General features: G+C 35.8%; 2 protein-coding genes across 2 annotated transcripts; one reads left to right on the forward strand and one right to left on the reverse strand.

Annotated features, from left to right (window-relative positions):
• Positions 1-149: 149 nt before the first annotated feature.
• Positions 150-11,994, reverse strand: LOC103511006 (myosuppressin). The gene is made up of 3 exons (XM_008476043.3): positions 11,833-11,994; positions 2,642-2,915; positions 150-1,328 (listed from the first exon to the last, which is right to left on the reverse strand). The coding sequence occupies exons 2-3, from the start codon at positions 2,847-2,849 to the stop codon at positions 1,234-1,236; spliced, it is 303 nt and encodes a 100-aa protein (XP_008474265.1). The 5' UTR covers positions 2,850-2,915; positions 11,833-11,994; the 3' UTR covers positions 150-1,233.
• Positions 11,995-13,836: 1,842 nt separating this feature from the next.
• On the forward strand, positions 13,837-21,835 carry LOC103511964 (acyl-CoA synthetase short-chain family member 3, mitochondrial). The gene is made up of 12 exons (XM_008477032.3): positions 13,837-14,675; positions 15,594-15,907; positions 16,789-16,933; positions 17,312-17,408; positions 17,730-17,941; positions 18,358-18,586; positions 18,969-19,079; positions 19,312-19,511; positions 19,871-20,016; positions 20,384-20,606; positions 20,884-21,059; positions 21,425-21,835. Exons 1-12 carry the CDS (start codon positions 14,516-14,518, stop codon positions 21,527-21,529), a joined length of 2,118 nt encoding a protein of 705 aa, XP_008475254.1. The 5' UTR covers positions 13,837-14,515; the 3' UTR covers positions 21,530-21,835.
• Positions 21,836-22,946: the final 1,111 nt, after the last annotated feature.

Consider the following 22,946-nt stretch of genomic DNA (forward strand, 5'->3'; position numbering starts at 1 on the left):
CTATAATGAAAAAAATTCTTTCTACCTAATATACGTATATAAATCTATAGATACCCATCCGTCAGAGGTAATTTTTCCGTACCTTTTTTGAAAAAAAAAAAAAAAAAAAAAAAAACAGAGTCAAATAGTTGATATTATAAGAAAAATAATCATTTATTTTTCCTTTTAATTACAATACAATCATTTATAATATGCATATCAGGGAGATACAAAGAGGTAAAATAGAATATTTTTTCGTATGTCCCTAAGTACATCTACCTTAAATAATAAATTATTTTAGTTTGAAATAAATTTATATTTTTTACGAGATGGTAAATAGTATACTTATTCGGCCTTTTGGCACTAATATTAAAAAGTAGTGACCATGACTCATGTTAACCCACATCCTCAAATATTTAGGTGCATAATCAATAACCAAAATTTGGTTTCATGTGTCCTTTGAAGGCTGGTAGTAAGAGTAAATATCCAAACTAGGTGCTTGATGCTTGAAACGAGTATACTGAACACTAGACAAACATTACCAAAAACAATAAACCTTGTGTAGAAACTTAAGCTTTTGACTTCAATCACAAAGAAAGTTAAGGTTTCGGAGTGGACAATAGGCTTTCAATTTCATTTTCTACGGAATGTAAGTGGGTATAGAAGTAAAAAAGATACCTAATAATATCCAACGTGCATAAAGAACAAGTAAAGAACGAAAAACATGTGGGTGTTAAATAACTGAATACAAACACTTGAAATTAAAAGAACAAAAGAAAAAGACTTTCTGAAAGAGAAACACAATAGCAAATTAAAAGAGTTGGAAAGGAAATAAGTGAAGAGAAAGTCTTGAAAAATGAATAAATAATGAAATAAAAAAATGTGAGAATCGGAAAGGAAAAACTATGAAAAGGATATCATGAGGGAAAGAAGGCAAGACTTGCCCAGCTGGAAGATTTTAAATGAAATCTTTAAAATTGATGCATGTTCGAGATCTCATGAAAGTGTCTAATACTGTCATCAGAGGTATTATTTTGCCAACGTTAGTTTGATATTTTCAAAGATTATACTTTTCCAAACACAAATAAAACAAAGTTTCTACGTACAAGTTGTGCAAGTGTGAGTTTATGCAGAAAATATTAGCGTCCATCTAAATCGAGAGTCTTATTGCTAGGGGTTTTAAAATTAAACTTAACGGTATCAACTTAACGCTATGGTAGATTTTGATTTTAGACGGCTCCGTTTGGTAGTCGTTTAACGCCGTCGTTTACCAAACCTCAAGAATACATGATCCATGTCTTGTCTCTTGACTCCATTCTCCATGAGCTGATTGATCTCTGGGTTCACAACTGTGGGCATACAAGAATGCGTAAAAGTTTCAGTAAATTGAACTGTGAGGGAGACAGGACTTTACTGTCAAAACTCCTGTTAAATTGTATGAATAAATGTCTAAAAAAAACTGTGATGGACTGTAATCTATTCTCTTTATTGAAATTCATGAAAGTCAGACTTATTGCTTATTGTGACGAGTGATAGAAAGAGAATTCTATTTAAATGCTAGGCTAACACAAGAGTACCAAAGAAGTAAATCAATTCGTTAATGGCGCTAGCAATGCCCCATCTTACAAGCAATACCCGAGACGAGGGGTAAAGGGACTTTTTAGTCTCATGCGAGCAGGGTAAATAAGATACGAGTATATTCTATTCCTGTAGAAGGTTGGATATTTGGCTACTCAATCTCCGATTATTACTCGGTACTCTGTTTCCCAATGTCTCAATACATCTCATTGAGACTCCAAGCACAACCTCTGTTTTCGTCTTGAAAGCAAGACAAATGTATTACAAAGATAAATGACACAGGTACACGACTTTCTCTCTTTCCTAAATTCTAACTGAAGTGTCACTGACAAAAGTTAAATAAAACATAGGAAAGACGGAAAACACAAGCGCTATACACAGTTGAAAGAATCTTATACATTTGGAGTAATACCTACCCACTGCTGAATTTATATTTCCTATAGAATTTATAAAGTTTTTGGTCAGGTATTGTTGTCAGAGGAATCAAGAATCTATAGACAGTAAGTTTCTGGGCTCTAGTGCTCACATGGATGTTTTATCCAAAGGTTAAAGGGAAAGACTTTCTTTTACCAAAAGGTTAAATATGAAACTGCTTTACTCACTTGTTATCCAAAGGATAACGTGTTCTAGAAACAGACCATTCATCAAGCCCTAATTGGGTAGACGTGCCTTTCTTTTCAATCAGCAGTCTGGCTAGGGGACATTAAAAAGGGAGATCAGCATATCCCTAACCAACCTAGCTATAGCTAACAGTTTAAAAAGGATTCAAATGGCTTCAACAAAAGAACAAGCCCAAGTCCTTACGATGGTTGATCGCACATCCAAGTTCAGGACGAGGCAGCTAAACCTGGTTGGAGACAAACCCCCCGGCTTGAGCTAAATCCAACAGCAACAAAGGATTGCTTTCTGGTGTTCTCGTGTTGACTCTAAATGGGAATTATCGTGTCTCTTCTCCTTCTCACCCATCTGATGAGGGGCATACTACGGGATGGGCATGCTACGACACAGGCCACATGCGCCTAATGTAGCCGTTGTTTCATTGCTACGAAATAAAAACGGCGGTGAAACACTCTTTCCAACTTACACTGATCCATGCTCCCATTGTCGTCGATATAAGACTCCATGGCGTTAGACAGCTCGTAGATTGTTGACAATGCCACGCAGATTTTTCGGATTTTGAACGGGATCTGGTCTACAAACCCCGGTGTGCATTGGAGAGGTGGCATGGCCAGGGATTTCTTCATGAAGAGGGTGACCATGAGGAAGAGGACGAGGGGTTGTAACCACTTCATCTTGTGTTTTGGGTGTGGAGGGTAGAGAACCGGGGGTGACCTTGAAGATGACCTCCAGAGATGAGTCTGTAAACAGAGAAAGCAGAGAGTGTAAATGAATATTCTCCTGTGAGGGCCAAAATGAGCATTTTATTCGTGGATGAACTCAAATTGCATTTTGCTGATGATATATTTCAGAATCTTTTGCCTGAGAAATCGGTCAATATCATTGTCTTGAAAATGTTAAACTAGGTATATTTATTCCTTCAATGGTCAATGTCATCTTCCGGGGATAGTTCGTTTTCCTTCAGAAATCTTAAATTAATAAAGTCCCTCCAAAGACATTCCAACTGAAATCAAATACCACATGAGGAAGGGGAATAAGATTGAATACGTTATAACGATGGAGATTGGAGAAATGAGAAAAGTTAAGAGCAATGAAAGAAAATAAATATTTATTTTAAAACTTCTTCGAGAAAGTCTCAATGCAACAGGGATTATCCCTAGTGTCCTTTTGTTCTGTCTTGTTGATTTTACTCCCAGTCCAAAATGAAATGATAGCCATTTATGTTCTTTTCCTCAAAGTATTAAAAACTTTTTTTAATGGTAAACAAAGTGGTGGGTATTTGAAAGCGAAAATAACATAATCGTTTTGTTCTCCGAAGCACAAGAAAAAACTTCCGCTTTTATTTACTAGCTTTTGGGCGAAAGGAGCACAATGCGAATTTTGTTTCTTGTTTCCGATGTTTTGTTTTTGTAGTGTCTGGGGAGATCTCTGTTTCTTAGACTAGGTAAGCAACTCAACGAAGCAAAAAATATTGCGGAGGCGTAGAGTGCGAAAGCTCTTTACCACCTACAAGCTCAAATTCCTTTCTTATATTATTATGACCGTCATAGGTCAAGGTCCGCACAAAAGGGTTGCAACCCTGCAATGATCTTGATACTGGTCATTAACTTCAGAATGTAGGTCTTATTGCCGATTTGAAAATCGAACTCCCACTGAATCGAACTCCCAACTTTTATGTATGACATTTAAATTATGAGGATTTTCCGTGCCTATACCTAAATTATTTAAGTATGTATTGAAACAAATTATGAACCCTTCCACCTCTGACCTACCCTTACTTTAAACACAATAATTATGACAATATTCCATGGTTTAATGCTTTAACTCTTAACCCAATCCGACTTACATGACACTGAAAAATTCCAACTTATAATTGCTTTTTTGTTGAAAATCCTTTAAAACCGATTTCCTAAAAGCCCTGCAGGAAAGATAAGAGTACGTGATTTGAAAAATTTCGCTTTCTAAAAAGATCCGTGCCATGCGTCCCTTCTTTTGGGACGTATATTTTTCCTGTTAATAACTTCCCGTTCCAATGCTTTTTCCTCAGAAAAGTATCACCATTTCTTGTCGGTCTTCTTAGAGATAAAGACACCTATGTTGACTTAGTAACTCAAAAACTCGTAAACTTGGATCTAGGGAACACTCATATTATCATTTTGGATTGGCCAAACAGATGTTACTGATAGACTGGACAAAAAAATATACAACTCACCCACAGCATAAAAAGACACTCAATAATAAATTCAAATTTAGACTTGGAATCACACAAGTAGGAGAATAGGTGAAGAAAGGGGCACTGGAGGGGAAAATGTAGAAAAGGGTGAAGAAGAATGATGAAACGTATAGGTACGTGCTAACAATTTAATGGCTAATAGGAAATCGAAGGACCCTAAAGGAGGCTATCCAAAGCCCCAAAATAAAACTCTTCCATTATCCAGTCAGGTGGACCCGAATTTGGAAAAAAAGAGGATATTTGTTTCACCTGATGTCATCTCCCTTTTTTCGAGAATTTTTATTTTATTCTATTGAATTTATGTTGTCATTTTATACCCCTTAAACGTGAATGAAAAAAGGTAAAAATGTTGTTATCTAAATTTAGAATTCTATCGTGGTCAGTAATGTACATAAGAGTACTGGAAATCCCTGAGGAGGGACACTCACTCAAGTTCTAGAGTTAGTATCTTCTTGTTATCCCAAGTGAGTGGGGAAATTGTAATGCAATATATTGCAGTATTGGTTACACTATTGCTACCTACGTACTTGAACTTCAGTAGGAAAACTTTTGAAATTGAGAGGTCCCCGAATGTAGTAACTCGTAACCGAAAAGTGTAGAATGCATTCAGTCATCTAGAAAAATAGAGGAGCATTTCATTTCTAGATATATTAGTATTTTAGCGCCCCAATATTTCCAAGTGCATTTAGTTATTTCTTTTCCTATGGTTGTTTATTCAATTTCCTTTGTGCGTTTCTTGTTACTTATACTCTCTTAGCTTCCCCTTTCATGCAACCCATACATTAGTATGTGTCCTACATATTTCATAACACGTTAAGTCCATTCTGTCAGCAGACATTTGAGAGTAAATGTTGCATTATCTCATCACGTTAACGGCTGGGGAGTTTTCTCACAGCAAAACTAGTTGTAGTGTTTCCATATTTCTCTCACAAATAAAAGAAATAAATTCGTTTATGTGTAGAAGATTACAAGATTATGTTATACTTTGTACAAATAACAAGATGTACCTATTTGGTATTTGGAAATATGAAAAGTGAAAGAAAAACAAAGATATAATTTTCGGAAAAAGAAAAGGAAAACAATGGAATTAGACGAGGGTTAGGTAAAGAGTAAAAATACTGGTGGGAGGTAAGTAACGTGGTAAATTAATTTTTTTAAGGGTCCGAAAAGCAAATACCTAGTTGTAGAGCAAAAAGTCTTGGTCTCACCAGTATGATACTTCTTATCATAGTCATGATATTGATCATGAACTGAAAGCAGAGTCCTTCCGAAGAATAGTAGAGATAAGTTACATAAAATAGACACCTGTGCAACATTATAAAAATAACGAACTTCAACTAAAAATGAACTCTTATTAGATAGCGCCTACAACATAGACAAAAGACCAACTACATTACCAAAGTGTTCGTCAAAAATATTTACACAATCAGTATAACATCAACCTTCTTTTAAAACATACCCTGTAGGTATATCAGAAAAGAGCTAGTAAGTAGCTGTAAAATTATGAATCGAAACAAAAGAAAGTTGAAAAACTTTGGAGTAGGGAAATGTCTGTTGAGAAGCAGATGATGCAAATTAGATACTTAAAATTAAAAATTACGCAAATAGGGCAAATGAAAAAATTCCCCGTGCAAAAAAGGGTAACTCTAACTTTCGAGGTACCTATCTATTTATTCAATAAATTGTGGCTTCAGAAAGAATGCTGCTGTGCTTATTTCAGGAATAATATTTCTTTCTAAAGTTTGACCTTTCTGGGACACCACCTACTCATTGAAGTTTGAGTTAATTAATTTCTGTCAGTTCCTACCCGAATATAGACCTCTTAAAAGTCCAAAACAATACGGAAAGAATGTTCCCATCCAAAAGTTAATAAATACAAAAAATAAATAAATGAGAAGTGTAGGAAAGAGAGGTGAGAATTACAAGGAAAACAGTCGAAAGTAACTTAGGGATAGAAAAACACGGATATGGGATATCGGGAAGACAAACAAAGGCCGACCGTTCGTCGTAAGTTGAGAGAAGTAGGAAATGTGTTAGACAGTCAAATTGTCCTACGAGTATTTCATATCTGAAATTGAGGAAAGAAAAGATAACATACGAGGCTACGATCTAAATATACCAAAAATTGATTTAGCTTTCAGTAATTTACTGATTGTTGTGCACTTGTAGACTGATTCGTTCTCGATATGTTGAATTTTATCAAGGTGATTCTTAACCTCAGCATCTTTTCTAGACAGATGAACTTCTCCGTTGTTTAAATGACTAGGACAGCTGTTTCAGACTTGTTATTCCTCATCAGTTAACGAAACATATACAACACCTTTCTTAAAATACATTACCTAACATTGACATTCCCCCTTTATTGACGATGTGTGTGACTTATTGCGTCTCATATGCGTGGGATAGCAGAGCAATAAGAAAACATGGAACGAACCAATAGCTAGGAAAACAATTATTGCGTTGATGTGTCAATTGCAAGGAGTGACAGGGCATGCGACGTGATAGGGATGACGTGAGTAAGATTTAGCCCTTTCAGTTCTCTTCGGGGCAGACTACCTGGTGTTAACGGCAAGGCAGTAGCCAATTTAATTTCCAGGGTTGAAGGGTGGAGATTGCCTCTGACAATAATTTCGTCCTTTGTTTGTAATTTTATTATTGTATTTTGTACATGATCATAACCAATAAAGAGTCTTATTTTTATAATTTACCTGTCTTTAAAGAGACATGAAGGGACTGGCTAATATGGTGTATTTATAGGTATGGTAATCTGAAAGTAAACCTGCTAAAATTATCTTTTCATTCATGGTTGCATGTTCTTGTTTTTCTTATTATTCCTTTTCTTCTTCTTCTTCTTCTTCTTCTTCTTCTTTTTCTTGGATCTTTTTATGTGATATTGTAAAAGGCAACAAATTAGTTGAGACTTTTTTCCTCCCTCATCGAATATGAAAAGAAATTTCAAAGGTCCAAACATTATGACGTAAGGAAGCTCACATTGTTTTAGGGGAATTTTTAAAAATAACACGTAATCTGAAAATAAAGGGGTGAACGGGAAGCAGTGAAAATTTCATCAGTGAAATTTTCCTTCGAAAATATTCTTAAAGTGTCCCAAAAATAAAAGGAGGCTGGAAGCTTGTCATGTTAGTAGAAAAGGGGGGAAATGGTAAAATTTTGAACCAAATTAAATTTTCACTCCTTCTTATTTTAAACCCCTTTCCTACAAGTTTTCCGAAAGATTTCTAGTTCCAAATATAAAATAAAATAGAAAGTCAAAATTGATTTTCAAACTTCGAGGTCGTAAATTTAGGTTCAGACTAAACAAAAATAATTTGGATGTTTTTCTATAAATACTCGTACTCGGACGGTTGCATTGTGCAGTACATATTTTACACCTAAACCACAATGGGAAATTTTCCACCGTCGAAGTGTAAATTGGGAACAAATATTTCGATGGCATTGATTTGGTGTATACCATATGCCTGAGTCACGCTTTTCTCTTACCCACGTTATCATACTCTCGTATGTACCTATATGTGTTAATAATGAACATTAGTTCAAGTAATTTAAGGGAATATTTTATTTCCAAAAAGTTTCCGACTCATAATAATGCAACTTTTATATGGATTATATTTGACGTACAGGGTCGTAAATGTATTGAAAAAAATGTAGACTCCATTATTTTAAGTTTTTTTTTTTACGTTTATTTATTTACTTTAGGGCTTTCAACCTCTTTTAGGTTTTAAATTTGATTCTGAAAGCTATGACATGAAGCTTTTTGAGATTTCTGGATTGTGAATGTACCTACATATTTGAAAAACTGTGATTTCCCCTTAGATTCCTTAAATACTTCTATCTCACGCTTTGCCTTGAAAAGAAGAACGAACGCTGATATTCTATAAGACACGGTATCTAACATTAAACAAGCTTAAAATTTTAAATGAGAAAGTTGCTAATAAATTCCTTCGATGTTTATTTCGGGCGGTGCAATTTGTTTCTTTTGTTTCGTCAAAAGAGCGGTATTTATAAGTTGAGAATCGAGAAATGCAGGAGAAGGATGAGAAAAAGTTGCAGAATTAATAAACTATTATTGAGAAAATCTCGAAAGTTTATCAGTATTAACGTAAGCCACAATGGATAGACTGAATTTGTGAGAGAAAAGAAGATGTATATATAAATAATCTACAAAATAACATTATTCAAGAAAAAAAGAAAGTAAAAAAGGTAATAGCGATAATACGGGCAGTGTCCCTTAGGCTGCGAGGGAGCCGTTACAAGACCAGAAGTTTAAACTTGGAAGATGGAGCAGGGGTTCCCTAATGTGATGTTGTTTTCTGGAGATTTCTATTCTATTCTACTCTTACGAGTCCAATTTACAACTGATCAACCGAGTCGGTATTAAAGTTCTATAGATATTCTCTTTTACAAACTCAAGTTCTCAAAAGGGCAACTTTACTACCATATGGGACGTATTCATTGCTCGTAAAATGGGGTATGAACCTTGGTCATAATCAAAAAAAAAATTTCCAGGTTCAACCGATAGGTAAAATGAAGTATACTCCCAATATACCAAGCTTGTAACGTTTAATTAAATATCCTGATGGGTAAGTACCTACCAGAACTATGAATATTAGCTTTCAATATTGGAACAATATGGAAGTTGAGGCTTAACGGAATCTTAAATTTTCGTTAAGGTGGAACGGGATCTCAAATTTTTGAAAGTACTTTTCCCAGTTTACCTAGGTAGCTACTATAAGGGTAAACAGCCCTACAGATGAGTTAAGCTTAATACGAACCTACGAAAGGAACTTTTCAGTCTCTTTCTGGCAGTATAAACAGGGTATATTATTTTTATTCTATTTTCTCATTAGGTAGGTACACTATCAAACTATATCATTGGAAATTAATGCTTCAACTGTGTGTAGATATATGATATCCAGGAATCTCAATACACAATGTATAAGTACCTATACATTGTACCTACCTACCTACATTGTTACCTAGATTGTCATGAACAAACAATTGATTTCAAATGATAGCCCAATACCCTCTAACAGTGCTAGCCTGTATAGTACGTACAACAGTATTAGGCTGTAGTATCCACAATGGTGGGTACGAAAATGTAAATTTCACTATGAATTTCACGTGATGTAAAGTGATGTCACATTTGATTTATGCAAGAGACTTGGATTTATTCAAATAAGTAGGTTATGCATTAGTACGTAAGTAGGCACGGTACAAAATTATAAACTCATAAGGCATTTTCACAGTAAATTACTCGTACATACTCGTAGTACTTAAAATCAATACAAATTCCTAAATATAAACCTTATATAGAAAGATAGAAAGTTTCTTGAAAATTATTTCAACCGGACTACCGGAGTGAGAACATCTAAGGCCAGCCAATCACTATCAGGTAGACCTGACGGGCGGACCTGTCAGGTCTACTTCATAGTGAGTGGCTGGCCTAAGTTATTGTCTACGTCTCTAAAAGATTACCTATCCAAATGCAGTAAGAGAAAACTCTATCTTTGCATACTGTAATGAGCCTACTGCATTTCACAACATTTCCCTCGTGAAATAAGGCTTAGATAAGATAAAACTTGTTCATAAAACTAATAATATATTCCATCAGGTCTGATGGCATTGCCATGATTACTCAAGACTTTACAAACTGCAATGCCTGTACATACTTGTCTATTGCCTGTCAAAACCTCGGGTGCCCTATAAATATCCCCCCTAAAAAAGCAGGTAATCGTTCGACAGCTATATCGCGTAACAAATTCCTAGACAAACTAATTTACCTTATTTATATTGTAGTTTATGACTGGAAAGTCCCATTTTGCCATTAGTTTTGGCTGTTGGTCAAATGAACAAAAAGTCAAGTTAAAATTTAGACTTTCCTTCGTTCGATCAAATAAAACACTTCTATTTTCAGAAGGAAAATCAAAACGAAAGAGAAAATAAGACAAACGAATGTGTAAAGGATTAAAGAGTTAAGGACTCGAATTTTTCTCGGATAATCTTCTCATCCTATGAAGCATGACGTAAGGATGACGTTAAGTCTTTTCTTTTCCTTGAAATAAATAATCTTCATTCTTCAATTCGAAAGGCCCCAGATGCTCAGCAAGAAGGGTGACATTGCGGGAAAAATAATGAACTTTTAATAACCATGTAGAAATTAATTTTGATTGATAACTAATCCGATTAATAATTAATTATAAATTAATCAATGGAAGAAAATGTCTGGTATTTGCGGTAGGTAAGCAACAGGTAAATCCTTCTCACAGACTTTTAAGGTCTTATGTAAATGTAAATGCAGTTTCTTTGTGTTATTGTCATAACTTTGGTGCTCACTGCAGCATTGTAGGATTTTCCCAATATCTCAATAATCCTAAAGCCCAATGTTTACCTACCATGCTGGTACCGGTCGCTATGCGCATTTATATGTCATAGCTACTCATTTTCCTCCCGAGGCTGAGTGGGCCCCGCAACAGCCAGTCACGGAATCAATTTGTGATTATTGTGGGGACTACTGGGGAGACATTTTTCGTCGGATCTATGGAAGACACGCAATCTGATTTCGGTTTTCAGCCGAAGAGAGAGAGGGAGAGAGAGAGAAAGAGAAAGAGAGAGAGACAGAGAGAAGGAAAAAGAAACAGAGTACTTACTTTACCCAAGATCTATTTATTCAGAATAATTATAAAAATAAACAATAATTTGGTAGAAAATAGTAAAAATCAGCCCATTACCTTACTGTACACAAGTACCTAAAAGTGGGAATATTATATTGAAGTTTGTATTCCCCGTTTTCCTTTAGAAAAAATTAAGCCAACTTGAACTTCAAGTCGTTATAGTTAACTATCCAAAAATGGAAAATGAACTTAACTTCCGCAGGAAATGAGTTTGATCGAAACACAAAATACCTACCCACAGAAATACGTTGTTAGTAGAGATGTCATTTGCACAAAGTGATACATTGATAATCTGAACAATTTTTAGTAGGTACTCTAACTAAGATAATGTCAACTTAAGGTAAGTAGGTACCTACTAAGTCTAATGGTCAAATTAAAATAAAAATAATACCGATTTAATTATATTTTAACTCTAAATGAAACTCGGTATTACATCAAAAATTAAGGGTTATTAAATCAGCATTTCTTTTGTTGAAATGCTGATTCTCGTTACCGTCGTTAAATGCTGTCATTTCTCGTCTCTCTACGGTTTATTTAATAAAATAATTAACCATTATCATTAAGGAAGTCTAATTTATCAGCTTTCCTTGAAGAGAAAAAAAAAACTTCCAGTAAATTGAATTTCCTAATCATGAATCAACAAAAAGAAAAACATTAAATCACACAAAATGCTGAAATCGATGGCATTGAAAAATACTTCGACTTTTTTCCGAAAGAAAGGGAAAACGTACTTACCAGAAAAATTGAAAGCTAGTTAGAAGCTCTCAACTGATCAACGGCCGCTGTTACAATGAAGAACTTTGCCACGAGCTTGCACAAGCTTTATTTCGGCAGATTTTTAAGCTGTTGATGGTAGATGAAGTAGAGGACTAAGAATTTTCTTCTCGTCTCACGTCTTTTTATTACTTTAGTTTTTTCCGACTTTTGCGTCGAATATGTTTTGCTCAGTTCCTCCTACACAGTTATGCTCTTTTTCTTCTTCCTCTCCTTTTATTTATTTTTTTATTATTATTATTATTTTTTTTTTCAAACCGACCAACTCATTAAGCCCTTGATGTCTCCAAACAGAGCCACCTAGGTAGGTAATTAGTTTTCGCCGTATTTAGTGTATGTTGGGTTGGGTACCTGTTAGTTTTTGTAATTTTTGGTTAGAAAAATTACTATGTTTGTTTTTTCGCTTTCCTTGACAACATACGTTTTCAATTAGAACTAAAATACGGAAATCCTGTGAGTGGAAGATACCAAAGATAGTAAATTTAGATATTCAGGAGAATCCTCCAAATTCTGCAACCCGGACAGTAAATTTCATCAGTCCCGACCATTCTTGTATCTTCGCGCTGACGAGATTGGATCAATAAAAATTAACCTTCTGGTCTCGAATTCTACATTGTTTTATGGCTTAAACCATTCTATTGATAGAGCACCTATATATTTCTTTATTCAATAGACATTTCTTTCACCACGCGCAGAGTTTTGCCCTAATGCCCTGAAAAGGTTAATATTAAAAGCTCACGAAAATAGATAATAGAAGGATGCTTATTAAAAATCTGTTAGGATATTGTGAGTTGAATCCTTTTTAATGACTAAAAAAGTAGAAAAAAAATGCAATAAATAACATTCAATAAAACTCTTGGAAAGTGGTATGGCTGTTTTTATGTTAGTTAGGTCCTCTATTAATCCCTGTTATGTGGGAGAGTCAACCTGAGAGTATGTGGGAAGATGGTCAATGGGCAAAAAATATACATAAAAAAATCAAACATTAAAGGTCAAAATAATTAATCATTCAAAAGACTCTAATATGTAGACTGAGTCCTTCTTAATTCTCAGTCTTTGAAAATAATATGCAAACCCTAAAATTAAAAGAAAATGAAAATAAGCGAGTAATTAATAAAAGGAGAAAAGAAATTCTTCTGGTTGTCTGACCCTTGTTGAATTTGGGCCAAACTTGTAATTACAATCCTTGTAATAAAGAAAACTGTTGTCTCTTATACTCAATGCTTTATTTAACAACAGGCGTGCTTTTTGACCCTCTTTTGATGGTCCTTTTTTCTTTGATACTGTGTGTAAGGCAGACCAAGATGATTTGATAGATTCTAAATATATAAATGTACCCTCTTAGCAATCTCAGCATTATTTCCTTATGGGTATTGGAATACCCATAATCTGGAACTTGTTGATATTTGGCTTCTATTAATATCTCAACTCGAATCAATTTCCTTGTAAAAAGTAGGTTCTTTGTACATACTTCTACCTCCATATTTCTGTATTTACATTTTGATCTAACTATAGCTACTGAATCACAAGGTCGTTTTTACAGGAAATGATTAAAAAACCAACAATTACAACATTTTAATGAAAAACAACTTACATTCTATGAGTATTAATGAATTTATTTAATTTTGACATCCTTTGTAAATACTGTTTTATTTAGGTTATTTATGAAATTGGATACTTACGAGTCGGGATAAATAACCAACTCGTAAGTATCCAATTTCATGAATAACCTAAGCAAAATAGTACATTCTATGAGTTCAAAAAAAAAAAAAAAAAAACTTTTTAAAAAGGTATGTCTCTGTAACTTCCTAGATTAAAGCCCAATAGGGGAACACGGAACCTCGTTAAAAGGTCAATGTCTCTGTAACTTCCTAGATTAAAGCCCAATAGGGGAACACGGAACCTCGTTACAGTAAATTGTAAAGAATGATAGCTAGTTCAGTTTGTAAATACATTCGTTAACACCAAAAAATCGGTTCGGTATTGTACTTTTCGATTCAAAAGAGAAAAAAAAATCGTCAAAATATCTAGAGCTGCCAATTTTCAGTGTATTTGAGGACAAGTGAAATTTAGTTTATTTTAGTAGATTGTAGGCCCACAAATAATTAATACAATGTTATTGTTTACTTCAATTTAGTTTTGTGTGATCTAATGGTAGATTTTTTAATCCCACTCTAATTATAATTATTTTTTAATAAAATTTGAGTGTAAAAAAAGTAATTTTATTAATTGATTGCCATTTAATTATGACTCAATAGTGTTCGAAATATTTTACATTGAATTTTTCAGATTCACTGTGTTATGTTTGTGCTTTTTATTAAAATAATTATAAGTCTTTAGACAATATAAATAAATGTTCAAAAGTGACTTAGTATTTCATTATGGAAGTATTACCATACCTGTGAATATTATCATCAATTTTGGAATTGATTTGTGTCTGAAAATATTCTTTCTGATTAATGAACTAAACCGAAGATTTGAACATCAACTAAACCAGATTTGAAATTTTCCCTAAAGTCTGTAGGTACTAATGAAAAAAAGTCCAGAAGTTTATTAACTGGCAAAAGTGGATTAAATTGTGATAAAAGTGCAGTGTGGATTTTCAGTCTATTAGTGTAACTGGAATTTTCTTGGTGATCCAATCATGTTGAAGCAACTTGGCTGTGATGTCCTTTTTGACGACTGTGGAACGAATCGGCGAACCCGGATTTTATCCCGAAATTTCAATTTGGACGTGGAAAATGACGAGAAAAACTTGGTGGACGATTCACGGAGTCAGAATTATGTCATCAAGTCCAAGAAAGGTAAGGATTGGTTTCAAATTGTATTTTGTCTTGCAGCATGAACAATATGAACATATTAGACAGTACATTTGTTTTCTGAGTAGATTTACGAGTAGAATTGGTAGAAATTTATGAATCTGTAAGAATTGATTGATTAGTATGGTACAGATTCTGATATAATGGTGTTCATAGGTACAAGCATGTCCAATCTATATAGCTAATGACAAAGGGCTTTTTTTACTTTCTATTCTTAGGAGAGAATTTTTTTTTAGTGGATGTGCCAATTGTACCAAAATTTCTTTAGAATAGGGTGAGATAAAGGAGTGAGATTAGACGGAAGTGCTTAGCGGCAAAAGTACTCGTAAATAAAAACAGAACAAGAACTAAATTATGGTAGCAATAGTTATTTTTTCCGAGTAAATATCACCCAATATAAGTTTGGTAACATTTTCTCATTGGTTTGGTAACCTACCTTGATTGGTAAATTTTCATAAATCTAGGTATATAAACTTGTACATCACCTGTACGCATTTTCATTTCAAGTCAAGCACTTAAAGTCAAGTAAATTTCAAAAGTCTCCAAATTTGATCTTATTTCTATTTCATTTATTTTTTTACGAGACATTTCGTCAAAATTTTCTTTTATTTTACGAGAAATCTACACCAAACCTCGTAATTTTATGACCCTAAATTTATTGTATGCAGTACCTACTCGTCTGATATATACGTTTTCTTTTATTGGTTTCTATATCATTAAAGTTGTATCTCTATATCTATATACTTATATTCCGTCTACAAAATTTCCTCAAACAAATCTCTCATACAGAGATTTTTTACTCATTGAAATCTCGAAATGTCACAGTACTTTTTTCTTCGATTTAGCACATGAGTAATTTCTGCATGGACCAATTTAAATGTGACATTTCTCTCGATTTCTCAGGCAACAAAATCAACGAATGTACTTCCAATCAGAACGACAAATACTACGACGCCTACCGGAAATCGATAGAAGCTCCCGAATCTTTCTGGACAGACGTGGGCAACATGGCGACGTGGTCGAAAAAGTGGGACAGGATTTTGGACAATTCCGACCAGCCGTTCACGAAATGGTTCGTGGGCGGTGAAATCAATGCCTGTTATAACGCCATCGATCGGCATGTCGAACGAGGGATGGCGAAAAAGGTCGCCCTCATACATGACAGTCCTGTCACCAAGAGTATTAGAAAAGTGACCTATGCAGAGCTACAGGAACAGGTTAGTTACATTCCTGTCCTCTAGGGAAAATTATCCTAGATACGTAGGTAAGATCGGGAGGAAAAGGAAGAAGAGAACTTGTCCTGAACCATTTGTTTCACGATTTTTTTTTGTGGGCTCCTGACAATTGATTATGTATGCAATGTGCATAGTTTGTATTATTTCAAATTATCCAAATTTCAAATCTCTGTCCTTAATAGCTCGTACCTAAATTTAATTTAACCTTTAATACCTATTGAGTAATTTTTTTTTCGCCCTAGAAACATTCTAGCTAGGGTCAATTAGTCAAAATTTCACCAGTCGTTCATTCTATACGTATAGAGAAAAAAATATTTTGGTGTCAGATTCCTACTTGAAAATCATGCATATTTTGGGACTAATTATTTTACTGAATCATAAATTATCAATTTTAAACATTGTTATCACTGCTTTCATAGTTAGGGCAAGGGCATTGCTATTGTGAATTCATTGTCCTATTACTAGATAAGGTTAATGACTAAGTAATGTTTTAATATCCAACCCTTGAAGTTCGACTAACTAGATTACGATTTGATTTTGGTCTAAAGGTGTGTCCACACATAGTCGATCGGACATCTATCGACATCGATCGACGGCCGGTCGACTACAGGGCCGTATTTAAGGAGGCCCGGCCCCCCCACCCCTCGAGGATAACTTTCCTCCTTGACTGTAGGCCAGACTCAGAAAATTTGGAACATCCTCCCCGGTACATCACTGTTTGGACTCTCGCCCCCTCCCCCGCGACAAAATTGATACGGCCCTGGTTGACTATATTTGGACACAGCTTAAAAATCATTTTTAATCGAATCCTTAACTTCAATATTCTTCTTAAACCAGTTTCCCTATCTCGTCGATGATTTCAGGTGTCCTTACTTGCAGGTTCTTTAGCTGCCATCGGAGTCTCCGCGGGTGATCGTGTCCTAATTTATATGCCTCTCATTCCAGAGGCAATTGTGTCTATGCTTGCCACTGTCCGATTGGGCGCCATACACTCTGTAGTGTTTGGAGGTGAGTCCAAAACGAATCAGTGGACGTAAGTTATTGAAAGAAGATTCCGAAACCCTAGTAAAATTTAGTAGTTGCGGATTTGGGTCCCGGGGCATTTAGGTGCCCCTAAACGTAGGTACAATATCTGTCTATAATTTGGAGCAACCAGCCCCCATCATCAATCCACTGTAAAACCCAAAAAGTAAAAGCCAAATAGCATCTTCTAGAAGTGCAAACACGAATATTGTTTATTTTCTGTGACTAAAAATTGCTCTCAGTCACAGGGACTGCTCTCATTGTGGTTTTCCTTACGAATATGGGACGTTGTTATCGTCAGATCCAAATTCTCTATTCTAAACGACACATTGATTTATTTTTTATTTATTTATTTTTTCCCAGGGTTTGCGGCCAGAGAGCTATGTGCAAGGCTGGAACATGCGAAACCTAAAGTTATAATCGCTGCCAGTTGTGGAGTAGAGCCGAACAAAGTTGTAAGGTAAGTTTTAGACATTTAGGTATCTGAGATTATATCTTTAAGGTGTGTCCACTCATACCACATATTCGACCGGCCGTCGATCGATGTCAACTGAACTGTCCACAACCTCATCGCTCGACGGCCGGTCGAGTATGTTGGGACACACCTGTATTTAGAATTTGAACTTAAAATTGGACGTTTCTGATGCACCAGACCTTTTTTCCCTTGCCCAAAAGACTTTTAACATGAGGTTGTAAACCTGGGGGTTAGTATCACCAATTTTTCTCATGGCTTCACACCAAATAATGATTTATCCCACAAAATCCCCTCTTCGGTTTTCAGATATAAGACGATACTAAATGAAGCTCTCGAAATTTCCTCCTGTAAGCCAGACTATTGTATAATCTTCCAACGTCGATGCGTCGAAGAGGCAGAACTTACTCCTGGCTACGACATCCTGTGGGATGATGCTCTGGCTCAGAGACTTTCACACCGTTGTGTTCCCGTGGAGGCGAATGATCCTCTGTATATCCTGTACACGTCCGGAACGACAGGTAAACCTCAGGGATGTAGTGAATTACGGTCTGAAGGTTGGTGGTTCGAGTTCAGTACTTACTTATACTTTCCGTGTCCGGAAAAACCAATGTCAAAGTCAAATATTGCGCCAGTGTGTTGCAGTCTCAGGTCATTAAAAATTCCAAAACAAGAGCAAATCGAGCTCTGTCTTATTCAGTCCTTATGTTTTTCCAAAGTTGAATAGCAACTACAGTAGAAGGGGGTGGATATTTCTTAGGGTGAGTTCCACCCATAGTTAACCGGCCATCGATCGACGTCGAGGATTCACCTCGTCGATCGACTATGTGTGGACATAGCTTTAGGGCACGAAATTTGTGACAAGCCGACATGTTTAACACACTTAAAATTCAACATTCGTTTTCATAGTGTATCATTGTATCATCTTCGTTTTCAGATCAACCCAAAGGGATTCTACGTCCCGTAGGCGGCCACATTGCCACGCTAGCTTGGACCATGTCAGTAATTTACAACATGGGTCAGGATGACGTGTGGTGGACCGCCTCAGACATGGGATGGGTTGTGGGACACTCCTACATCTGCTACGGACCATTGGCGGCAGGAATCACCTCGGTTATGTACGAAGGCAAACCGGATCGAACGCCGGACCCTAGTCAGTATTATAGGTACGCATACAATGGCCTAGTCAGTATTATAGGTACGCATACAATGGCCTAGTCGGTATTTTAGGTACGCATACTTTTAATATACCCGGGATCTCCGGCGTGCAAGTTTATTGTGATACCCACTAGGCCACGGAGACTGCTATCTCGTATACATTATACAATGCACAATGGCCTTTCTTAGACTTCCTTTATAATGGACATTTGCCGCTAACGCTGGAAGCCCAGAAGAGGTTAGGTAGTGGTAAACAGCCGCGGGAAGATCGCTGTATCTAAGATATCAAAATAATTATGTACGACTGAAAAGTCTGAAAATTATACCGAAGTAGTTAGGCACTTCAGATTTGCATTTTTGTGCTAAAGTTCTGTTTCGTCTTATTTTCAGAGTGATACACAATCATAAAGTGAACGGATTATTCACGGCTCCTACTGCACTCCGTGTTATCAGAAGAGAAGATAAAGACTCCACATTAGGTGCCCAATACTCCACAGATTCGTAAGTACTCGTAAATTGGTTTTATTTCTATTATCAGCCCCTAGAATTATATCCGACCCCAAATGAAGTAGGGAAAAGGTGCAGTAATCGCTATGCCGCGCCGCGCGCCAACCCCTGTTGAGTTTCTGTTAAAAATTTCAATACAAATCTTTGCCATCGTTTTAGAACTATCGGGGGATTGTAAAATGTCACTTGAAAACTTTCAAATTGAGAAATCACATTGTGATTCTAGACTACGCTACCTATTTGTCGCGGGAGAGCACTGTGATCACGAAACCAAAAACTGGGCTGAGAAATCGTTCAATGTGACCATGCTAAATCATTGGTGGCAAACGGAGACAGGTCATTCTATCACTGCACATTGCTTGGGCTATCAGCATGATACGGTTCCACCTAAGTACTCTACAGGTCTACCGTTCCCAGGATATGATGGTAAGTACGTGAACATTGTCATGCTAAATTGGTTGGATGGAAGAGCTCACTGTGTGAGAATCCTGCCAGAAAGCCTAAGAAAAAACGTACCCAAGGGTCAAAATGCAACTCACTTTACTTCAGTAGAAGGTTACTATGTCTACTATTATTGTGGTCAAATTCTCGAAGAATATTAGGGATAAAATTGAATCCACGCCCTCCTGATTACCAAGAGAGCGTCTCCAACACTACACCACGGAGGCAGGTTATTATAAATTCGTCGGAAATTTATTTTTCGATTTTAAATCTAAGGTGCCTTAGGCTGAAAATGTCATTTAACAAATCATCATTAATCATGTCATTTAATCTACATTTTCTAGTGCGAATCATAAGGAACGATGGATCGGAATGTGAACCACATGAACTCGGTAGGATTGTTGTCAAACTACCGCTCCCTCCTGGTACGATGTCTACCCTGTATAAAGCTCCCCAGAGATTCATGAAGATCTACTTTACCAAATTCCCGGTAAGTGAGAAATCCAAGTGAAAAGAAAGGCGTTGAATTCTAAGAGTGAATTATTTCATAGATCTATAAATTTCGCTGATAGTGTGACTACCTGCACAACCAAAGGAACAGAGAATTTATGGGAAAATGAAGAAAATCACACTTCGGCTTAGCTCTTATAAAAGTTGTGTCCTCTTGTACGTCGCAAAAGATACACAAGAGATATTAGGGAAGAAAAACCTTCAATTAAATTGCATGACATTGATAATGGTTGTTCTAACGTGAAAATAATATTGTGAAATGTCAAGCGGAAAGTAGTAAAGTACCTTTCAGGAATAGGTCAATTAGGACTTTTTGTCATTTTTGTCCCATTTTACGTTGATTTCAGGGTTACTACGACACAATGGATGCTGGATATTATGATGAAAACGGATACATCTACGTGACGGCTAGGGACGATGACGTCATCAATGTCGCGGGACATCGGCTGTCCACATCCGCTTTGGAGGACGTTGTGTTATCCCATCCTGATGTAGGAGATACGGCCGTCATTGGGGTACCGGAACCCACGAAGGGGGAGATCCCGTTCTGTCTGTACATCAAGAAAAGGAGTAAGTATAAACAGTAGTAGGTAGGTATATCAAATTTTATAAAAATTAACCTTAGGTGTGGTGAGAGACTTTGCAAAATTATATGAATACTACAGTACCTTTAGACAAAATGGGGTTCAGTGGATTAATAGGGTTCGGTAAATTGGAGCGTCCAACAAGTCTTCTGACTAACCCCATCAGGGTATTAATTAAGCCTTATGGACCTATCTCATCAATATGTCAATCAGTAGCTATACCCTGATAATGCTAATCAATAATCACTTACATTTTACCCCAGATTGTACCAGATCAGACGAAGAGATTGGCAAGGAATTGAAAGAATTGGTTCGAGAAGCCATCGGACCAATTGCAGCTTTCAAATTATCCACTTCAGTCACAGGTTTACCTCGAACAAGATCAGGGAAGACTGCTAGAAAATCCATAGTTGACATGGCCAGGAACAAACCCCTCAGAGTAAGATTAGTTTATTTGCAACAAAAACTATAAATTTCCATCATATGTGTGACGAGATTAATCCCCAAATTGATCATTTTTCATCATGGTAATTTTGGCACATCCACTAATTTCCATTAAATTTTGTGGATGTGTTGAAACTACCATTAGTAAGCACCGTATATTTTCAACGCGCCTGCAACACAGAAAAATACAATCTGCCAGTATTTTCAAAAACGATATGCAGGTTGCATTTTATTTTCCATATATTTAAAGGCGCGTTTATTAAATTTTAAATTCAAACAGCTCCTTTTATTCATTCTCAAGAGTTATCTGTCTCGCCAAATTTATTTAGTTTTTAACTACCTATTTATTATTTTTTCTAGATCCCGAGCACAATAGAAGATCCTACCGTGTACGATGGAATCAGACAGGCCCTGCAAAAATTCGGATATGCAACCCTAGCTGAAGAAAATTCGTCCCAAACTTGACGATATTCGACAAGATCTCACGAAATGAAGGAAATGATTATGACACCTCCAAGTCCAAAATAAGTCCAAAAATTACTTGTACAAATTTTCTAGAGTGATATAGGTAGAAATTTCTCAAGTCTCAGGTCGGGGGATGGGGGGCATTGTGAAAAGAAGAATTGTACAATTATTGGACAGAACCTTCCTAATTTAAGTAATATAAAATGTAATCTTAATCGGAAGGTAACAATCAAGTACGATCATTCAGAAAGAAGAGCAAAATGAGGTTCAGTAAATAATGAGAATCCAGAATTTATTTTATGAAACAGGGATTCTTGTCACAGAAGGAATTCACATTTTAAATTCTTCGATGGACGGAGCTAATTTAATTTCTGGGGAATTATATTAGGTAATTACTTTACAAAATTTTATTTATTCTCTGCTAATACAATATTTTATTTTTAATTTTAATTGCGCTGTATTCTTATACACACACCATTTGAATATTTCTAAATAAAATAACCAATAGCTCATTTAATTGTATCACTTTTGTTCTACATTATTTTGGCCGTGGACACTTTTGATCTAAATATACTATTGAATCTCTCTGCAAAATTTGAGCGAACTGAGGCTAGAGGGAAAATCGTGAGAACCGCTAGTTCCTTTTGAGCTCTTTCCCTAGCCCTAAATAGCGGAAATTTGGTCCGGAATAACGGCTGAACTGTAGCTTCTGGAAACGGGACCCAAGAATATTTTTCATCTACATAATTTATCGAACCTCTGTGCCAAGTTTGAGCGACTTTGGCTGAAATGTAAGGACCTGAGAATCGCGAAGTTTTTGATCTTTTTGATCTTTTTCGAAGTTTTGGCGTTAAACCGTACATTTCTCGAGGTCCGGCCCGCGGACGCTTTTGATCTACATAAATTATCAAATCTCTCTGCACCGAGGTTGAATTTAAATTCGTAAGAACCACGAACACTTTTCGAAAATTTTCCACAGTAACCCCTAAAATAATTCTTTTAAATCCTCTACTATGAGAGATTGATAAAGAAGCGTTAACTCAAAATACTCAGCTGCCATTTTTACCTACTGGAGATTGTGCTATCATTTTTTCATCAATGATTAAGATGAATGACAATGAGGGTCATAGTAAGGTTCAGTGATGATTTGATGAATGAGAATCATTCGTAAAGGCTTCTATTAATATTGAAACATGAATTCTATTAAATCAGTAACGTACACCGGAAGATTCACCCGCTTGAGAAGTGATTCACTTTTATTACTTCTGGACAAGAAAAAAAAAGTAGTTACATGTGTTTACAAAATTAAGCAGTAGAAAATAATAATCGTTCTTCAGAGCGAAGAATTTTGCGATTTACTAAGAGCGGGGAATTTTGTGAAAAGCGGAAAGCCTGGAAATGCCGGAGTAATACCAAC

The sequence above is a fragment of the Diaphorina citri genome, unplaced genomic scaffold (genome assembly GCF_000475195.1).
Source record: "Diaphorina citri unplaced genomic scaffold, Diaci psyllid genome assembly version 1.1 scaffold1, whole genome shotgun sequence".
In the NCBI taxonomy this organism is placed as follows: Eukaryota; Metazoa; Arthropoda; class Insecta; order Hemiptera; family Psyllidae; genus Diaphorina; species Diaphorina citri.